At 42.0% G+C, this 15,224-nt stretch overlaps 1 protein-coding gene across 3 annotated transcripts in view; it reads left to right on the forward strand.

Moving 5' to 3' along the window:
* The first annotated feature begins 3,625 nt into the window (after nucleotides 1-3,625).
* The window catches only part of UNK (unk zinc finger), a 31,032-nt gene continuing 19,433 nt past the window's right edge, over nucleotides 3,626-15,224 (forward strand). For 2 of the 3 annotated variants that reach the window (XM_080826016.1, XM_080826015.1), the window contains exon 1: nucleotides 3,639-3,772. In XM_080826016.1, the coding sequence (XP_080682142.1) occupies nucleotides 3,669-3,772 (104 nt within the window). In that variant the 5' untranslated portion in view covers nucleotides 3,639-3,668. Of the gene's footprint in view, nucleotides 3,773-15,224 lie in introns of all 3 variants that reach the window. The other variant, XM_080826017.1, reaches the window with a different exon arrangement.

The following is a 15,224-nucleotide window of genomic DNA, read 5'->3' on the forward strand; positions in this document are numbered from 1 at the left end:
AATGATTGGATGAATGCAAAGAGGAATGGACGAATCAGAGTTTAGCACGAAGCGGCTCTTCTGATTGGATAAAATGAAGCTATGTTTGGATCCTTCCCTTGGTTCCAAAGCTCTACAATAGAAAGTCAATGCAAATGAATTGCATTGGTTTGTATGAGGACTTCAGGGTCCGGATGGTTAGGAATCCAACCAAATTCGCATCTCGCCAATAAAATGCAGGAGGAGAGATTACTTCAGGGAAATTCTTGTAAATATTTTCCAATGTAAAATAAAATGTGTTCCTGTGACTATTTACTTTCACATATTGATAGTTAACGTACATAGGATTAGAATTCAGCAAATCATGTTGTGCCACCAAGTATTCCATGTATCACGCATATACATTTTAACCAAAAAGCAGTTCTTTTGTTTGGTGGTGTAGGTAGGGGTAAATAACAGACAAAAAAATATGTCAGTGTATGGTTTTATAAGAACTGTTTTGTACATTCTTAGGCTATCACAAAATACTTTGTGATTTCAATAGCTTAAGGAAGTAGCCTTCTAAGCAACATTTTTTTGAATTATGTAATTCAACTGAATGAAATGACTGCAGCCAAAATGGAAATAGTCCTAGTACAACATTTACATGTCCATAAGGAATAAACAGAAGAAAACGAAATTAACACGTGCCCTTGTATTTAATGGTATATTGTCATCACTTCTAAGAAACACGACAAATGTATAAAAATGGTAATCCCTACCTTTGTCTAAATAAATGTCTTTGATAGATTGTAATGTTCAGTTCTCCTGATGATACAGGTATATAGAATACCAAAGCAGGGTATAAAGTTTGAGACCAGCCAAACAGAAAGAAAACCGAAATAGAGTTTTGCGATTTTATTCCATAGTTCCTACTCTGGGTTTACTGAATTTTTTCCCCCTGAATATTTTAAATCATCAAAATTCCGTGTACATGTCTATTTCAGCTCAAATAATTATTGTACATAAACACAAATACCTCAAAAATTTACTTGTGACATCGAAGTCTGCTCTCAGTATCAATAGCGAGGGGAAAAATGCTCAATATGAAAAAGCTGCTATGGTAAAAATGTCTTTCACCCAATCTCTGGTACCAAATTCCTCTCATTTCTGCCCTCTCAATTTTAACAGGCACAATTTGTATTTAAATATCACATATGTAAACTTTTATGCGATAATTTGGTCAACTTTAATTTCTGCCTTCAGCACAAAGTTTACAGTAGGGGAGGAATTAAGTTTTCTGTTTCATTCATGTGATGCTGAGAAACCAAGATGGAGGCCCTTGCCCTGTCCTCAGAACCCGAGTAAAACTAAGAATCAGGGCACTGGTTAGATCCCACACAAAAGGCTCTCAAATGTTCTGGGATGTAACCAGAAAAGTACCCTGTTAACATTTTTTGACTGCCCAAATGGCCTGGAGAGGGAATTGGTTCCTAAGTGAACAACCTCTTTGTGTTCCAAGGATTTTCTAAAAGATCCAGAATCCTGTCTGTCCCAAGACTCCAGAGGACAGACACTCCAGTTTTGTCTTCCTTCTTGCAGTTTGGCTGATTACTAGAGGAGAACTAATTGCTCCAGCAGAAACTAGATAAAGATTTACATTCATCCACTTAAGGGACCATTAGTGGGGATAGTTTGTCCTTCTTACTCCACGGTCATGCAGCTTTTTCTTTTTCCTAAGTTAGCACAGGAGAGGAAAAGCAACACAGGAAATGGGAACGAACCAAAAATGTTTATACAATCAAAACAATGTGGAATGTGATGCAGCATGTAGGCTACTATCCTAGTTCCTGTTCTGGCATGGGCTTGCTGAGTAACTCTGTGCAAGTTACTTCTCTGAGTTTTGGTTTCCTCTTTTGTAAATTAAACAGTTTGGATGATATCATCTCCCAATTTTACCAGTACACACTCATTCTGAAGCTTATGGTATACAGCTTATTTAAAGCCTAGTGCTGTGAACTCTATTTCTTCATTCAGATCGCGCTTAGGTATTTTGGGGATACCATACAAGTCAATTACTTGGATTTAATAACAGCGTTAAAACAATACACTACAACTTTTATTTGTCCTTTTGGAATTTTTCATCTTCACACGCCCCTAGTGGTTAAACAATTGATTTGGCCTGTTTAGGAAATACCAGTTTCTCAACTTTGTGGGCTGACAATTTGGCTTCTGATGTGAGGTTACTCGGGACTAAATAAAATAAGTGTTATTCTCAAACATTAACAGTTTTCCATTCACTCCACCCTCCCGCCTCCCTAAGGTTATTGGGAACGTTTCTCTCTTTAACGTGACAATCACTAGACTAGTTAACCTATCTAATCAAATAAAAACCAGTCTTAAACACAAGGGATTTAAATAGATTCATTATGGAAAGCAAAGCTAAATGACAAGTGTCACTATATCTATGAAGAACTTCATAAGGGGGGGGGGGCGCCTGGGTGGCTCAGTGTGTTAAAGCCTCAGCCTTCGGCTCAGGTCATGATCCCAGGGTCCTGGAATCGAGCCCCCCATCTGGCTCTCCGCTCGGCAGGGAGCCTGCTTCCCTTCCTCTCTGCCTGCCTCTCTGCCTACTTGCGATCTCTGTCAAATAAATACAATCTTAAAAAAAAAAAAAAAGAAAACAAAACTTCGTAAAGGCGGAATTGGCTGATTTGACAAAAGCCACAGAGTGAAGAACTTCGCCCGTCGAGTGGGAATCGGGCTCGGAAAACACAGAAAAGCTGACTTCCGGAGCAGGCAACCGCAGTGGATCATCAACCGCACCCCCGACTCAACCCCAGGCTCGGCCTCTGGACACTATGCGACGCTTCTCAACACCCCTGCAACTTGCTAGTGTACCTGAGACTGTTCTAGACGGAGATTAAATTCGTCCTTGGCCCCTAACGTACTGGAAACAAGTTGGTCAGGCCAGGTGTCGAGCTGGGGAGGGACCCAAGCCGTGGAGTTCCAGGTTTCAGGGTTGGTAAGGGTTTACGCGCGCCTCAGCAAAGACGCGGGAACGGAGTACTGAGTCGTGCAACTCTACTTTAGCAAAGATTCCTCAGGCCCATGCCTCCCCCGTTAGCCTGGCCGCAGGAATGAAGAGGATGTTGGCGGACTGCAGGTGCCTGCAGCACAAAGGCCCAGAGCTAAGGACGGAAAATACACATTCTGAAGCACTGCCGGGGCCAGCATCAGCACTGAACCTAAGACCTAGTAAGTCTGGTGGAGAGATAATTATTACACTGTTGGTGGCGAAACTACACTTGGACTGTTTCACAGAAGTCGTCAGGGCCTCTCTAGCTGCGGGCCCTTTCCACTCCAGAGGCTCCAGTTTCGTAGGAGAGCTCTCCTACGAAACTGGAAACGCACTATTAAGAAGTAGGAACGCAGCAGGACTGCAATCCCCACAAGCCGTGGCGGGCCCTGAGCATCCGGGACACCGTCTGCAAGGATCCCTGGGTATTGTGGTCCATTCCTTTGGCAGCAACCCTCTGCCGACTGTAAAATTCCAACGGAGCCGAGGACCACAACTCCCAGCAACCCTTGCTGCCGTGCGGGGGGTCTTCACGTTCTCGTGGCGCGGCGCAGGCGCACTGGGTCCTCGGCGCGGACCGCGCAGACTGAATAATAAAAGGGGAGCGGCGAAGAGGCAGGAAGACAGGACCATGTCGAAGGGCCCCGGGCCCGGCGGCTCCGCAGCTTCCTCGGCGCCCCCGGCCGCTACCGCTCAGGTGCTGCAGGCACAGCCCGAGAAACCGCAGCACTACACGTACGTAGAGCCCCCCCCGCCGCGCGCGCACGCCTGACGTCAGCGGCCAGCGTGAGTCACGCGCGCAGGGAGAGCGCGAGGCGGCCTCTCCCTCCCCCCCTTCCTCCTCCGGCCCGGCCCAGACCGGTTCCAACCTGCTGGGGCCGGTCCCAACTGCCTCCAACTGCCACCAACCCCTGGTCGGGCCGTGGGGCGGGAAAGCCGGGCCCCGCCGCTGAGTGGGGAAGGCGGGAGTGCGGGGTGCGGAGAGCGCACATCTCAGAACGGGCCTGTGAGGCCTAACTGTTCCTCAGACCGTAAAACCACAGTATCAGGCCCTTGGGGGGCGATCAGAAGCCCAGCCCAGAACCAGGATGAGCGCCCCGGGGGCCGGCCCTGCCGCCGCTGCGAATGACGGTTGGCGCGAGGTTCTGTCAGGCGCCCCGCGTTCCGTGCCCGGGAGGCCTTTTGTGTCCCCGAAGCCCGTATGTTGTCTGTGGAGGCCCCTCTTGCTTGGAACTCGCTGGGACAGCCGACCCGGCCTGAGTCGGGGACCCCGAGGGCGATGGGGTCCGAGCGCGTCTTCAGGCCCAAGCGAAGTACGGTAGCAGAGGGAGCCCCGACGCTCGCCCCGCAGGAGTCCAGTAGATGGAAAACCCGTTCCCTGGGCATCTGCCTGTGTCTGAGGGGAGGTCACTGCCTCCTTGTGTCCTTCCAGGCACGTTAAAGGACCACCTAGTGCGAGGTGCCTCGGGAGGAAGCAAGCTGCAGAGGCGGGCCCTCCTGTTCAGCAAAATGTTGGTTTCCAGCCCCCCGTCCCCCGCCCCCAATGCTCTTTGAGCGCCTCGCCTCCGCTTGGGGCTCCCAGGTGCTGTGCGTGTTTAGAAGGACCCCCGGGTGGACCTGAGGCTGGCAGCCCTGGAGAGCCACCCAGGACTGCCCCCCGGTGAGCCGAGAGCAGGAAGCCTCTATGGGAGCAGAGGGAACTAAAGGAGACAGGAGGAGCTCCTGTTTGTCACTCACCGGAGTAAGCCCCGTTAGGAAGCTGTTCTGGGATTGGGGGACATGGGTTTTAGGAAGCGTATTGGTTTCTTTGTGAGGTTCCCTGCTATTGGTTGAAATAAGTTGAAGCTGTGTCTTTTCTTGGCTACAGTCGGACTCGTGTTAACTGTTACTTTTCTATTGTGGCCATTGCTTTGCGGGTCCTTCCTCCCTGGAGTTGTTTCTGCTGTCCTTCCATCGGTTTTGGTGAAATGATCTTACCTTAGAGAATACTGATCCGTTGAGTGGTTTGGTCAAGCCACAGTATGGTTTTGACTTGAAAATCTGCAGACTTCCCATGATTGGAACTTCTTTATAAAGTGGTTGCTCGGATCATATTTTTCAGTAACATACAATACTTGGGGTTATGTTTCAGCAACCTCTGTACGTTGTGTTGTCATTGAGTAGACTGTGGAATCTGTATAAGAAGGGTTTTCTTACCTTTTGGAATTGACAGATGAAACAAGTCAACATCTGTGTAAATGTTAACTGAGTTTTTGTTCTGTTGATGCTTATTTGTTTAAAATCTCTCTCCATCGCTTGTGGGGTAAGTGCAGAGTAATCAGTCTTGACTCTCAAGGCGGCTTAGTAATCAACAGAAAGCCCAAGCTTGACTGGATGATTGGAGGTTGTAGGTGTTCCCATCTTTTTATTTCCTGTTAACTCTTCATTTGCATATATGTTTACGTTTTTATTTCCGAAAATCAGAGGTAGACACCTGTTGTCTTCCTTGGTAGATTTATGGGCATTCAGAAGCTTTGATGATTTGGAAAACTTCATTCCCTTGTCATCTGAGGTCTTAGGAGCCAAGACTTTGAGGATACAGATGATGGCACCTATACACGTACTGGCACTGATTTTCTTTTCTTTTTTTTTTTTTTTTTAAGGTGAGCCCATTTGTTACCCTTGGAGGTTAGACCACAGGAATATTTTTGTTTTTCTTTTAATATTAAAAATTTGGAGCTGGCCAGTATTTTTTGAATTCTCACTTGCAACATGAATTTCCAGAATTTGTACCAGTCGAATATGGCCTTACATATTGCATAGATCCCTTTCTGGAATAGAGATATAAACCCTTTGTTTTTTGTGTGTGTGTTTTTTGTTTTGTTTTGTTTTGTTTTTGTATGTTTGTGGTTTTTTACCGGTTAATTTTTTTTAACTTTTTAAAACTTACTTGTACATAAATTACACTAACTTTGTGTGTTTTTTATGCCTGATATTATTTGAGATAATGTGCTATGCAATCATCTTTGCACTAATCCAGAAGAAATCTGTTAAAACTGAGTGCCACTCGAGGCACCTGGCTGGCTCAGTCAGGGCATGTGACTCTTGATCTTGAGGTTGTAAGTTCGAGCCCCGCACTGGGTGTAGACATTACTTAAAAAATTAATAAACTTTTAAAAAAAAGTTTAAAAATTGAGTGCCACTCATCATAATGGCAGACAATCTTGGTAAACTTGGTTGAATTTACCAAAAGCAAATACTGCCTTTCCATAGGCTTGCCTTCTTGCCCCACAGATAAAATCCTAGAATTTGAGCTCTTTTTCCTAAACGAAGAGGAGTATTCATAACATAGTTTGAATGATAGTTTTGTTGGTATATTTCCCCTAAACTCATGAATAATCTTGCTTTAAGAAAAACTTTGAAATAATCCTTTTAGCCAATTGGTATAGTAGGCACTTGCGCTAGACCTGAGGAATTCAACCCTTTAGAAAATGGCTGTTAGAATTTCCTCTTACTCAGCTCCAAGTGTCTGATAGCATGCAGTAAGATGATAATGTGCATGTATTAGTCCTCTTCCAGTACAAGAACCACCTGATGTCTTGCTAGGTAATTTGTCCTTTTATTTGACAAAGACTGAATTTGATCCATCTGTTTTCAGAACAAGTCCATCTTGTATATTGTATTTGAAGAGTTTTATTAAAGCGGTTTTATGAATGGGAAATTTTGGAGCAATTGCATTCCGAAATGTATCTACGAATTTAGCTAACTTTGGATTTTTTACTGGATAACAGTTATATTATTTTAAGTGTGTAGTTGAAAGGTCACCCAAGAAAACCTGCCTTCCAAAATATCCAGGTTTCTGCCTCATTATTTTGATCCTATAAGAGGATGTAAGCCTTAAAGACATTAGATCATTTATGGATTCCTTTGTTTGCAGTTGATTCTCAGACTTCCTAATGCCCTTGGGGTAAAGGAAAAATGAAATTCTAGTTTAGTGAAGGTTTATTTTGGAGTTTTTCTGGCCACTGGGTGATTTCTTATAGGTAGAGGATAAATGCTTTATAGCGTCTTCTAGCCAAGTGTCATTTTTTTTTTTTTTTTAACTTAGAGACTGTTCCCTGGGCATCTTTAAACAGGGTTAATGTGGCAGTACTTCCATAGATGACTATTTTGAGGCAAATTTGTAATTTATACATCGTATAAATGTTCCAAATTTTACTTGATTGCATCTGACTGTGTTGTGGAAAACCCAGGAAATGAAAACGTATTTAAATCATTATTGCAAATTGCAATAAAATTGTAAATACATTACTAGAGTACAACTTGTTGCACAACAGAAGTCACTGGAAGTGTTGCTAGGCAACCTCAGCAAGCATGAGTTCAATTACCAATAAATATTTCTGGATCTTGTTTACTTGTTTATCAAGTAGAACTAATTTCTTACAGGACAAAAATTAAGAGCTCGTTGTGGTCTTCACTCAGGCCCACAGAATCCCCATTAATAATTAAGTGCCCATGCTAAGGGTAGAGTTAAGTGTAGCACGTAGTTGATATTTGCTGTGAAAGTAATGATTAAAATGAAGATTTGCTTAATGGTTAAGTTTTTTTGTTTTAATCCAGCTATGTTAGATACTAAAGAAGGCTTCCCCACAATCCATTTGCATCTGCTTTGACTGGTGGTTTCTATCAACCTACAAAGACTGACTTATTGGTGAGGGCAGCTGGACAACTCTGAGAGCAACTTAGAGAAATCCATCTTGGGCACACTCTATAAAGGAGCTCCTTCTCTGGAAATAGCACCCCAGATAAGTGCACAAAAGCAAGACACCCTCGTGGACCTACTTCCTCCCGCTTTCAACACCCTGATGCCTGAAGGTGAGGTCTCCTTCCTGTGTGTCTTAGAAGCCATGAGCTCATTTAGGTAATGAGAGCCCTGCAGCAGCCTGAGCACCACACACCTGCAGGCTTTCCCGCCAGACCTTTGCCTAAAGGTTATTTTTCTCATAGGAGAGGCTCTAGGTCACAAGTATGGTAAAAGTAAGGTTGCATTTAAAGCTGCATTACTTTAAATACTGGACTGGTGTAGGGATTGTTTTCCCAAATGGGGCAGTATTTATTTAATGATTAAGTTTTTCGTTTTGTCGTTGTTGTTGTTTTTTTTAATCCAGCTATGCTTGATACTAAAGGAGGTTTCCTACATTTGCATCTTCTGTATTTTGAAATTGCAACTATGGACAGTTATGGCTAATCCTAGTAGATTGTCTTCCCTTCTTTTAACATCTTGGATGAATTTGGGGCACACTAATGTGTTAAGTGAAGATGGATGTTGAATGTAAGTTTCTCTGCCATTCTTAGCCAATATATAAACATTACGTTAGTGTAATTGCTAAAAATGCCAAGAATTCAGTTCAGTATCCTTCTGGACAGTGTAGCTTTCTTATTTTCTTACCATATAGATACTGTGTAGATTCACACCAGCCAGCCATCTTAGAATACCTGCATGGGCCACAGAGATATCTGCGGAGAAAGTATGGGTAAAATCAGTACATATGATAATAGATATGGGGTTTATTTTTGGGGTGATGGAAATGTTCTGGAATTAGATAGTGACAGTAATTCTACAACATGGTGAATATCCTAAGAACCACTGAGACGTACACTTTAAAATGGTGAAATTTTTATGTTGTGTAAATTATATCTCAGTTATTGTTTTAAAAAGTATTTTTTAAAAAAATCAGTGCATAAGAGTCTGTCAGGCTCATGTGGCCTGTCAGGGCTTGGCAGCATCGTTTGGTATGGGAAAGCCTACAGGTTTTTTTTGTTTTGTTTTTTAAGATTTTATTTATTTATTTGACAGACAGAGATCACAACTAGGCAGAGAGGCAGGCAGAGAGAGGAGGGAAGCAGGCTCCCTGCTGAGCAGAGAGCCCAATGCAAATCCCAGGACCCTGAGATCATGACCTGAGCCGAAGGCAAAGGCTTTAACCCACTGAGCCGCCCAGGAGAGGCTACAGTTTGTGAAAACCTCCTTGGTGCCCCTTTTCCAGCCTTCTCAATGGCTCAGTCCCTTTATATCCATTCTAGGTGAATGCCCCCATGTTCTAGGTCTGTGGAGATCCTTTGAGATAAGAAGTGAATACTCAGCAAGTTTGAGACTCCTGGTTGTTGGTAGTTGTACTTCAGATTGTCTCTGAATTGACAGCCATTATAAGGAACAAGCACATTGTCCCCATTGTCTTTGTAAAAATGAATTGAGCTTCCTAGGGTGGGTGGGAGATAGAAAGTTGCTCTTCTTGCTGAAATGTAATGAATTTCTTTCTCAGGTAGTTTATGGTTGTTTTAATGTTCACATTGACATTTCTTTAAGGACGAGCCACATGTTTTAGGCATTTTAAATTATATCAGTGGCTATATTTTAGTTCTAATAATCACAAATTTTTTATTATTTCTTTATACAATCCCTCAACTTTCACCCCTTTTTTCTTTGCCAGTGTGTAGAATTTGACAGCAGTATCAAGAGCTGATGAGGAAGAGAAGATGGAAAGGAGTCTAGCGACTTAAAAATCTCATAGCGTTCTCTGTGAGGTGACCTTTTTCCTGCTGGGGCTCAACTTATTTAGGAGATAAAGAAGATACTCAGGCCTGTGATAGTATCAACATGTCCTATCCCAGCTTACTGAAATGTTCCATCCCTTTCTTTATTCTTTATATCACAGTTTACTTTTTGTGTTCCTAAGTCGACTCATTTGTTTCCTACTAGTATTTGAAACACCGTGTGGCCAACATGAGTCCTAACAAATTGACTTCTTACAAGGAGGGGAAAGGCCCGTGTGCCCACCTTCCTGTGAAGTTTTGGTATTGTCACAAAACTACCCCCATGGAGGAGATGTAGTTATGCTTAGGAAAGAAGAGGTTGAGAAAAAACTTTTGGCGTGGTGTTTTATGATGTAAAAGTTTCAAATAGTAGTTTTTATATGTAAGTTTTTATTAATGGTAAGAATATTGCTATGTCTTTTTGATGTAACTTTTACTGCTTAGAGGTGCCAAGTATTTGGTAGCCCACCACATTAGGATTTGTGTAAGTCAGTCTATCCAAATATAAAGTAGAAGCCCATGCTTGTATTTTCTTACTTAAAAAAAATTCAAAATTTAAATTTTATAATTGAACTAAAGAGTACTTTATAATGAATATATAAAATGAATATTAAATTTCCAGTAGAGTATGTTAAAGTTAACATTTTTGGTTTTTATTTTTAGTAACTTATTTCGTGGTTATTGTAATTATGGCCTGTTAAAAACTCCCTAACATTTTGAACAGCTTCTAGAGAATCACTTATGCTTATCTGCTATTACTGTTGTTTTTCTTTGTAGCTCAGTTAAGAAAAGCATAGTTAACAGTGAAGTGTTTAAGAGTACTGACTGCAGGGCCAGACTAATTGGGTTTGAAGCTTAGCTCTGCCACTTACTAGCTGTAGGACCTTAGGCAAGTGACTTTCCTCTTTGTATGTCATTTTCCTGAGGATACTAGTGGTACCTACCCCATGGAGTTGTTACAAGGTCTAAGTGAGTTAATATATGTGAAGTGCTTAAAATAGCACATGGCATTTAGCACAGTGTATCATTCTTACCAACATTTGAACAAGGCCCAAGTTACTGCTTTCAATTTCATTGCTACCTCCTTCAACAGCCTTAACCAAATGCTGCTTTAGCTACATCTACCCTGAAGTGGATTCATCAGTTCCTAGGGTATGTGTGGGTCAGTGTTGTCTTCAGAGAACATATTCCTCCCCTCCATGTCCATTCAAATTTTACCCCAGGTGCCCTTCTTCCAGGAGCCTCTGTCAGCTGCTTGTATCCTACATGATGGATTGGTGTTCTAAACTAAACAGATCTGCTCTTACAGGGCCAAAGACTTTGTTTTACAGAAAACAGTGTACAAAATAACACATCAATTCAAATGTATATACTCACACATTCATCAAATTGGGGGTTTTTCAGGCCAGGAAGACTGAATTAAGTCAAGTCAAGGTATTATTTAGGGAAGAATGAACCAGGGTTTTCAGTACTCCTCACATACATTCTCCAGAATCAGTGATGTGAATGAACCTTTCATGAATTTTCTCTCCTCAGTTTTATCAGTTCCAAAATCTTTGGGTCAAGGGCGCAGTCCTAGGAAGAAGGAAGTAGGGACATGTAGGACTGACTGCCAGCATTGTATCATTCAGGCCATTCATCATTCAGTTCTCCAGGCCAGGATGGCTCACAGGTGTCAGACCTTTCCCAGTGAAGAGTGGGCTGCAGTCATTTACCCATGAACGGCGCCCCCACGTGAAAGCCTTTGCTTTCATAAGTGCCTGTAGCACTTAAACTTGAGGTTCCTGTTTATGTTTCTGTGTGTTAGGATAGTTCTCTTGTATCCAGGAGGTTCACACTGGCTCTGAGGTCCTACTGTATGAACTCTGGCTAAAAGTCAGTTACAGAATCAAAGCCTACCTTAAATGTTCAGACATACTCAGATTCATTAGACGCTGACTTTATTTGCCTGAGTACTATCTTAGCTTGCTTTTCTGCCAGAGAGAATGTTTTAAACCAGGAGCACCTGAGATTTGGAAACCAAATCTCTATAGCCCTCTAGTGCTTTTTCGGAATTGTCCAAATATTTGCCAATTAAATTTTAGCTTTATTTAGTCTTTTTTTTTTTAAAAAGATTTTATTTATTTGACAGAGATCACAAGTAGGCAGAGAGGCAGGCAGAGGTGGGGGGGGGGAAGCAGGCTCCCCACCAAGCAGAGAGCCCGATGCAGGGCTCAATCCCAGGACCCTGGGATCATGGCCTGAGCCTAAGGCAGATGCTCAACCCATTATATATATATAAATAATATATTTATATATATAAATACATAAATATATATAAGTATATATCATGATCTGATCCAAAGGCAGACGCTTAACGACTGAGCCACCCAGGTGCCCCAATATTGTGGATTTCTTAACGAACAAAAAGGTTTTAATTCTACAAGTTATTAATCATAATTCAATAAAGAAAAGTCAAGATAACTTCTAATATCAATAATACTGGATGTATTTTCCCTTCTAGGTCCCCCCTCCCCCAGTTATAATCTGGTGACATACTTCCATAATTTTACTTGATAAATCTTTGGTTTGTACCCAGTTTTTGCCAAATAGTCATCATAATACCCCTTAGTTTTTGGAGGAAAGGGAAAAAGGAATTTAATATATCTCTAGTGATCTCCACACATTCCCAGGAATTACAGAGCAATCCTGGTTACTTTTCTATTCTGCATGTGAGTCTTATCTCAAAATTAGCATTCAGGGTGAGGAACAAGGCTGTGCAGACATTGTGGGGAAGGTAGCTAGAGAAGTTACTGGTTTATAAATTGCCAGGAGAAGCATGTAAATCAGAGATCGGAATTGCTTCTGTTTTGCTGGGTTAGTGTGTAGCTGCTGTGGACCAGGCTTGTACCACTTGCGAAGCTCTAACCTATCTTGACTATCTGCTGTGGGCCAGCTCTTGCAGAGGTGCAGAAATGATAGACACGGTGACATACAAAGCAGTTGAAATCAACTGTTCTAGGGGCTCTCTGGGCTGTAGTCATACCTTGTAGTGGAAACCTGGAAGGAGCATGATTAACTCCGATGGGCTGTGTCAGGGAACCCTCATGTGGAGAGGAAGCCAAAAGGGGGATCCAAACCCCAGGAACGATATGATCAGAAGTGTAGGGATGTGAAGGGAGGGATATGGCCTGTTGGGGAATACCAACTCTTCAGAGCAGAAGTCGGCAAACTATAGCTCGTAATGCCAAATGCAGCCTGCCGCCTGCCCTTGTATGGCCTGTAAGCTAAGAATGGCTTTGACATTTTTAATGGTTGAAAAAGAATCGATACTATTTCATGACACATGAAAATTATATGAAATTCACATTTCGGGATGCATAAATAAAACTTTAATGGAACCCCCCCCACCCCCATTGGTTTCCATGTTGTCTAGCTGTTTTTGCACTGTAACTGCAGGATTCCGTAGTTGTGACAGAGACCGCACGTGGCACTCTCCTTGCATGGTACTGCTGTCGGTGTACTACAGATGGCAAGGACACCATTACAACGTGACAGTGTTTGCAGTGCGGTGTGTATCAGCACACCACAATGTTTTATTTATTCCTTATTACCAGTGCCTGCCAGTCAGAACAGGCGAGGAGGAGAAAAATGGACTTTGGAATGTCATGTTTTTAGGGCACAATGGAGTGTGAATTCTTTTGTTACTAAATTAGATGGCAAAGCTGTCTTCGTAAGTGCTGTGCTGTGAGAAGACCGATCAACATTACCAGACTAAGGAGTTGTCATGATAGCCCCAGTGCATAGAAAGGAAATGGTTAGAAAAATTAGAAATCTTAAAGGGACTGTTTTCATCACAGCAGAATTTCTTCACAAAAAGGAAAATGAGGCTATGACTGGAGTAAGTTTCTTGAGTAGCTCATTGATTAGCTGAGCTAGGAAAGCCATCTACTGATACTGATGATACTGAGTGAATTACATTGTGTGTGATTGCAGCAGCTGAAGAAACTTCTCCTGAGCAAACAAACTTGTTTGAAAGCGTTAGCCTTTTGTCAAGAACAACTTCTCAAATGTGGAAGTCCGTGGGAGGAATAGCAGTAGTCAGAATACCAGGCAAATGATTTCATGTGGTTTTCCTTGGGCTGTTGATGAGTCAACAGATGTCACTGTTAACTGTTCAGTTGATTCCTTCATGGAGTCAGTGCCTGATCTGAAGTGCCTGAAGAATTAGCATCAGCGAATAGTTACTTAAAACAATGACAGCTGAATTAAAAAAACAAAGCAAAACAAAATAAAAACAATGACAGCTGAGAATATTTTCAAAAAAGTTGAAAACTGAGTACAACCTGAAGTATGATCTGCTAATATCTGTTACAGCTGATGGTAAGAATAGAGGTATGGAGCAGAAAAAGATAGAACTGAACAAATTTACAAAGCTTTTGAGAATGTAAGCTCTTTAAAGCCTGTAGACTTATTCATTGTATTCATCAGCAGGTATTTTGCAGAAAAATATTTGAATCCACCATGTTACAGAACTGTTAGAGTCAGCAATGAACTTGATTCCCTCTTGTGGACTTCACCATGATAGTCAATTTCCATGACTTTTTGTTAGAGAAGCTCAATATTCTGGCATGCCCTACTACACAGTAGTCTGATGGCTGAACAGTGGTAAAGTTTTCTTGTAATTTCCTGAGTTCAGGGCTGATGCTGAAACTTTTCTGAATGAGAAGAATGATTCTCAGCCACTATTCTTGAATGTTGAAAAGCTTTGGAAATTGGCTTTTTCTGCATACTTGATATCGTTTCTTAATGTCTTCAGCCTAAAATTACAAGGCAAACAGCCTCTTTGGAAATCTTAAATTGTAGTAAAGTTTCTTCGACATCTAATGTTTGAATCATGTCATGTCAAGCTACTTTATACACTTCAGTTTAAAGGCAAGATCTCCATTCCTACACAAAGTTAGTGTGGATGATTTCTGAACACAAACTACAGTTCCAGCAGTGATTTTGCTGTTGGATGTGGATGCAAAAGAAATTTCCTTATTTCAGAATCCATTTACCTGTGCAACTAAAGAGTTTACACCAAACCTTCGATTGGAAGTGATTAAAAGGCAACTATCAAGACTTTAATAGAATTCTATAGCTGTCTTCTACGAGAAGAATGTGCTCGATTAAAATCATGCTTGTGGAATGGTAACTGCATTTGGCAGTACCTGTCTGTGAAAAGACATTTTCTTTTCTTTTTTTTGTAAAGATTTTATTTATGTATTTGACAGAGAGAGACACAGCGAGAGAGGGAACACAAGCAGGGGGAGTAGGAGAGGGAGAAACCGGCTTCCCCCCGAGCAGGGAGCACAACATGGGGCTCTGGTCCCAGGACCCTGGGATCATGACCTGAGCCGAAGGCAGATGCTTAACGACTGAGCCACCCAGGCACCCCGTGAAAAGACATTTTCAAAGATGAAATTTATAAAATCTAATCACAGAGTCTGCATTAACAGATGAACATTTGTAATCAATTTCTTTCTTTTTTTTTTTTTTTTTTAGATTTTTATTTATTTATTTGACAGAGATCACAAGTGGGCAGAGAGGCAGGCAGAGAGAGAAGGAAGCAGGCTCCATCCCAGGACCCCGG

This window comes from Martes martes (genome assembly GCF_963455335.1).
Source record: "Martes martes genome assembly, chromosome: 16".
Taxonomy (NCBI): Eukaryota; Metazoa; Chordata; class Mammalia; order Carnivora; family Mustelidae; genus Martes; species Martes martes.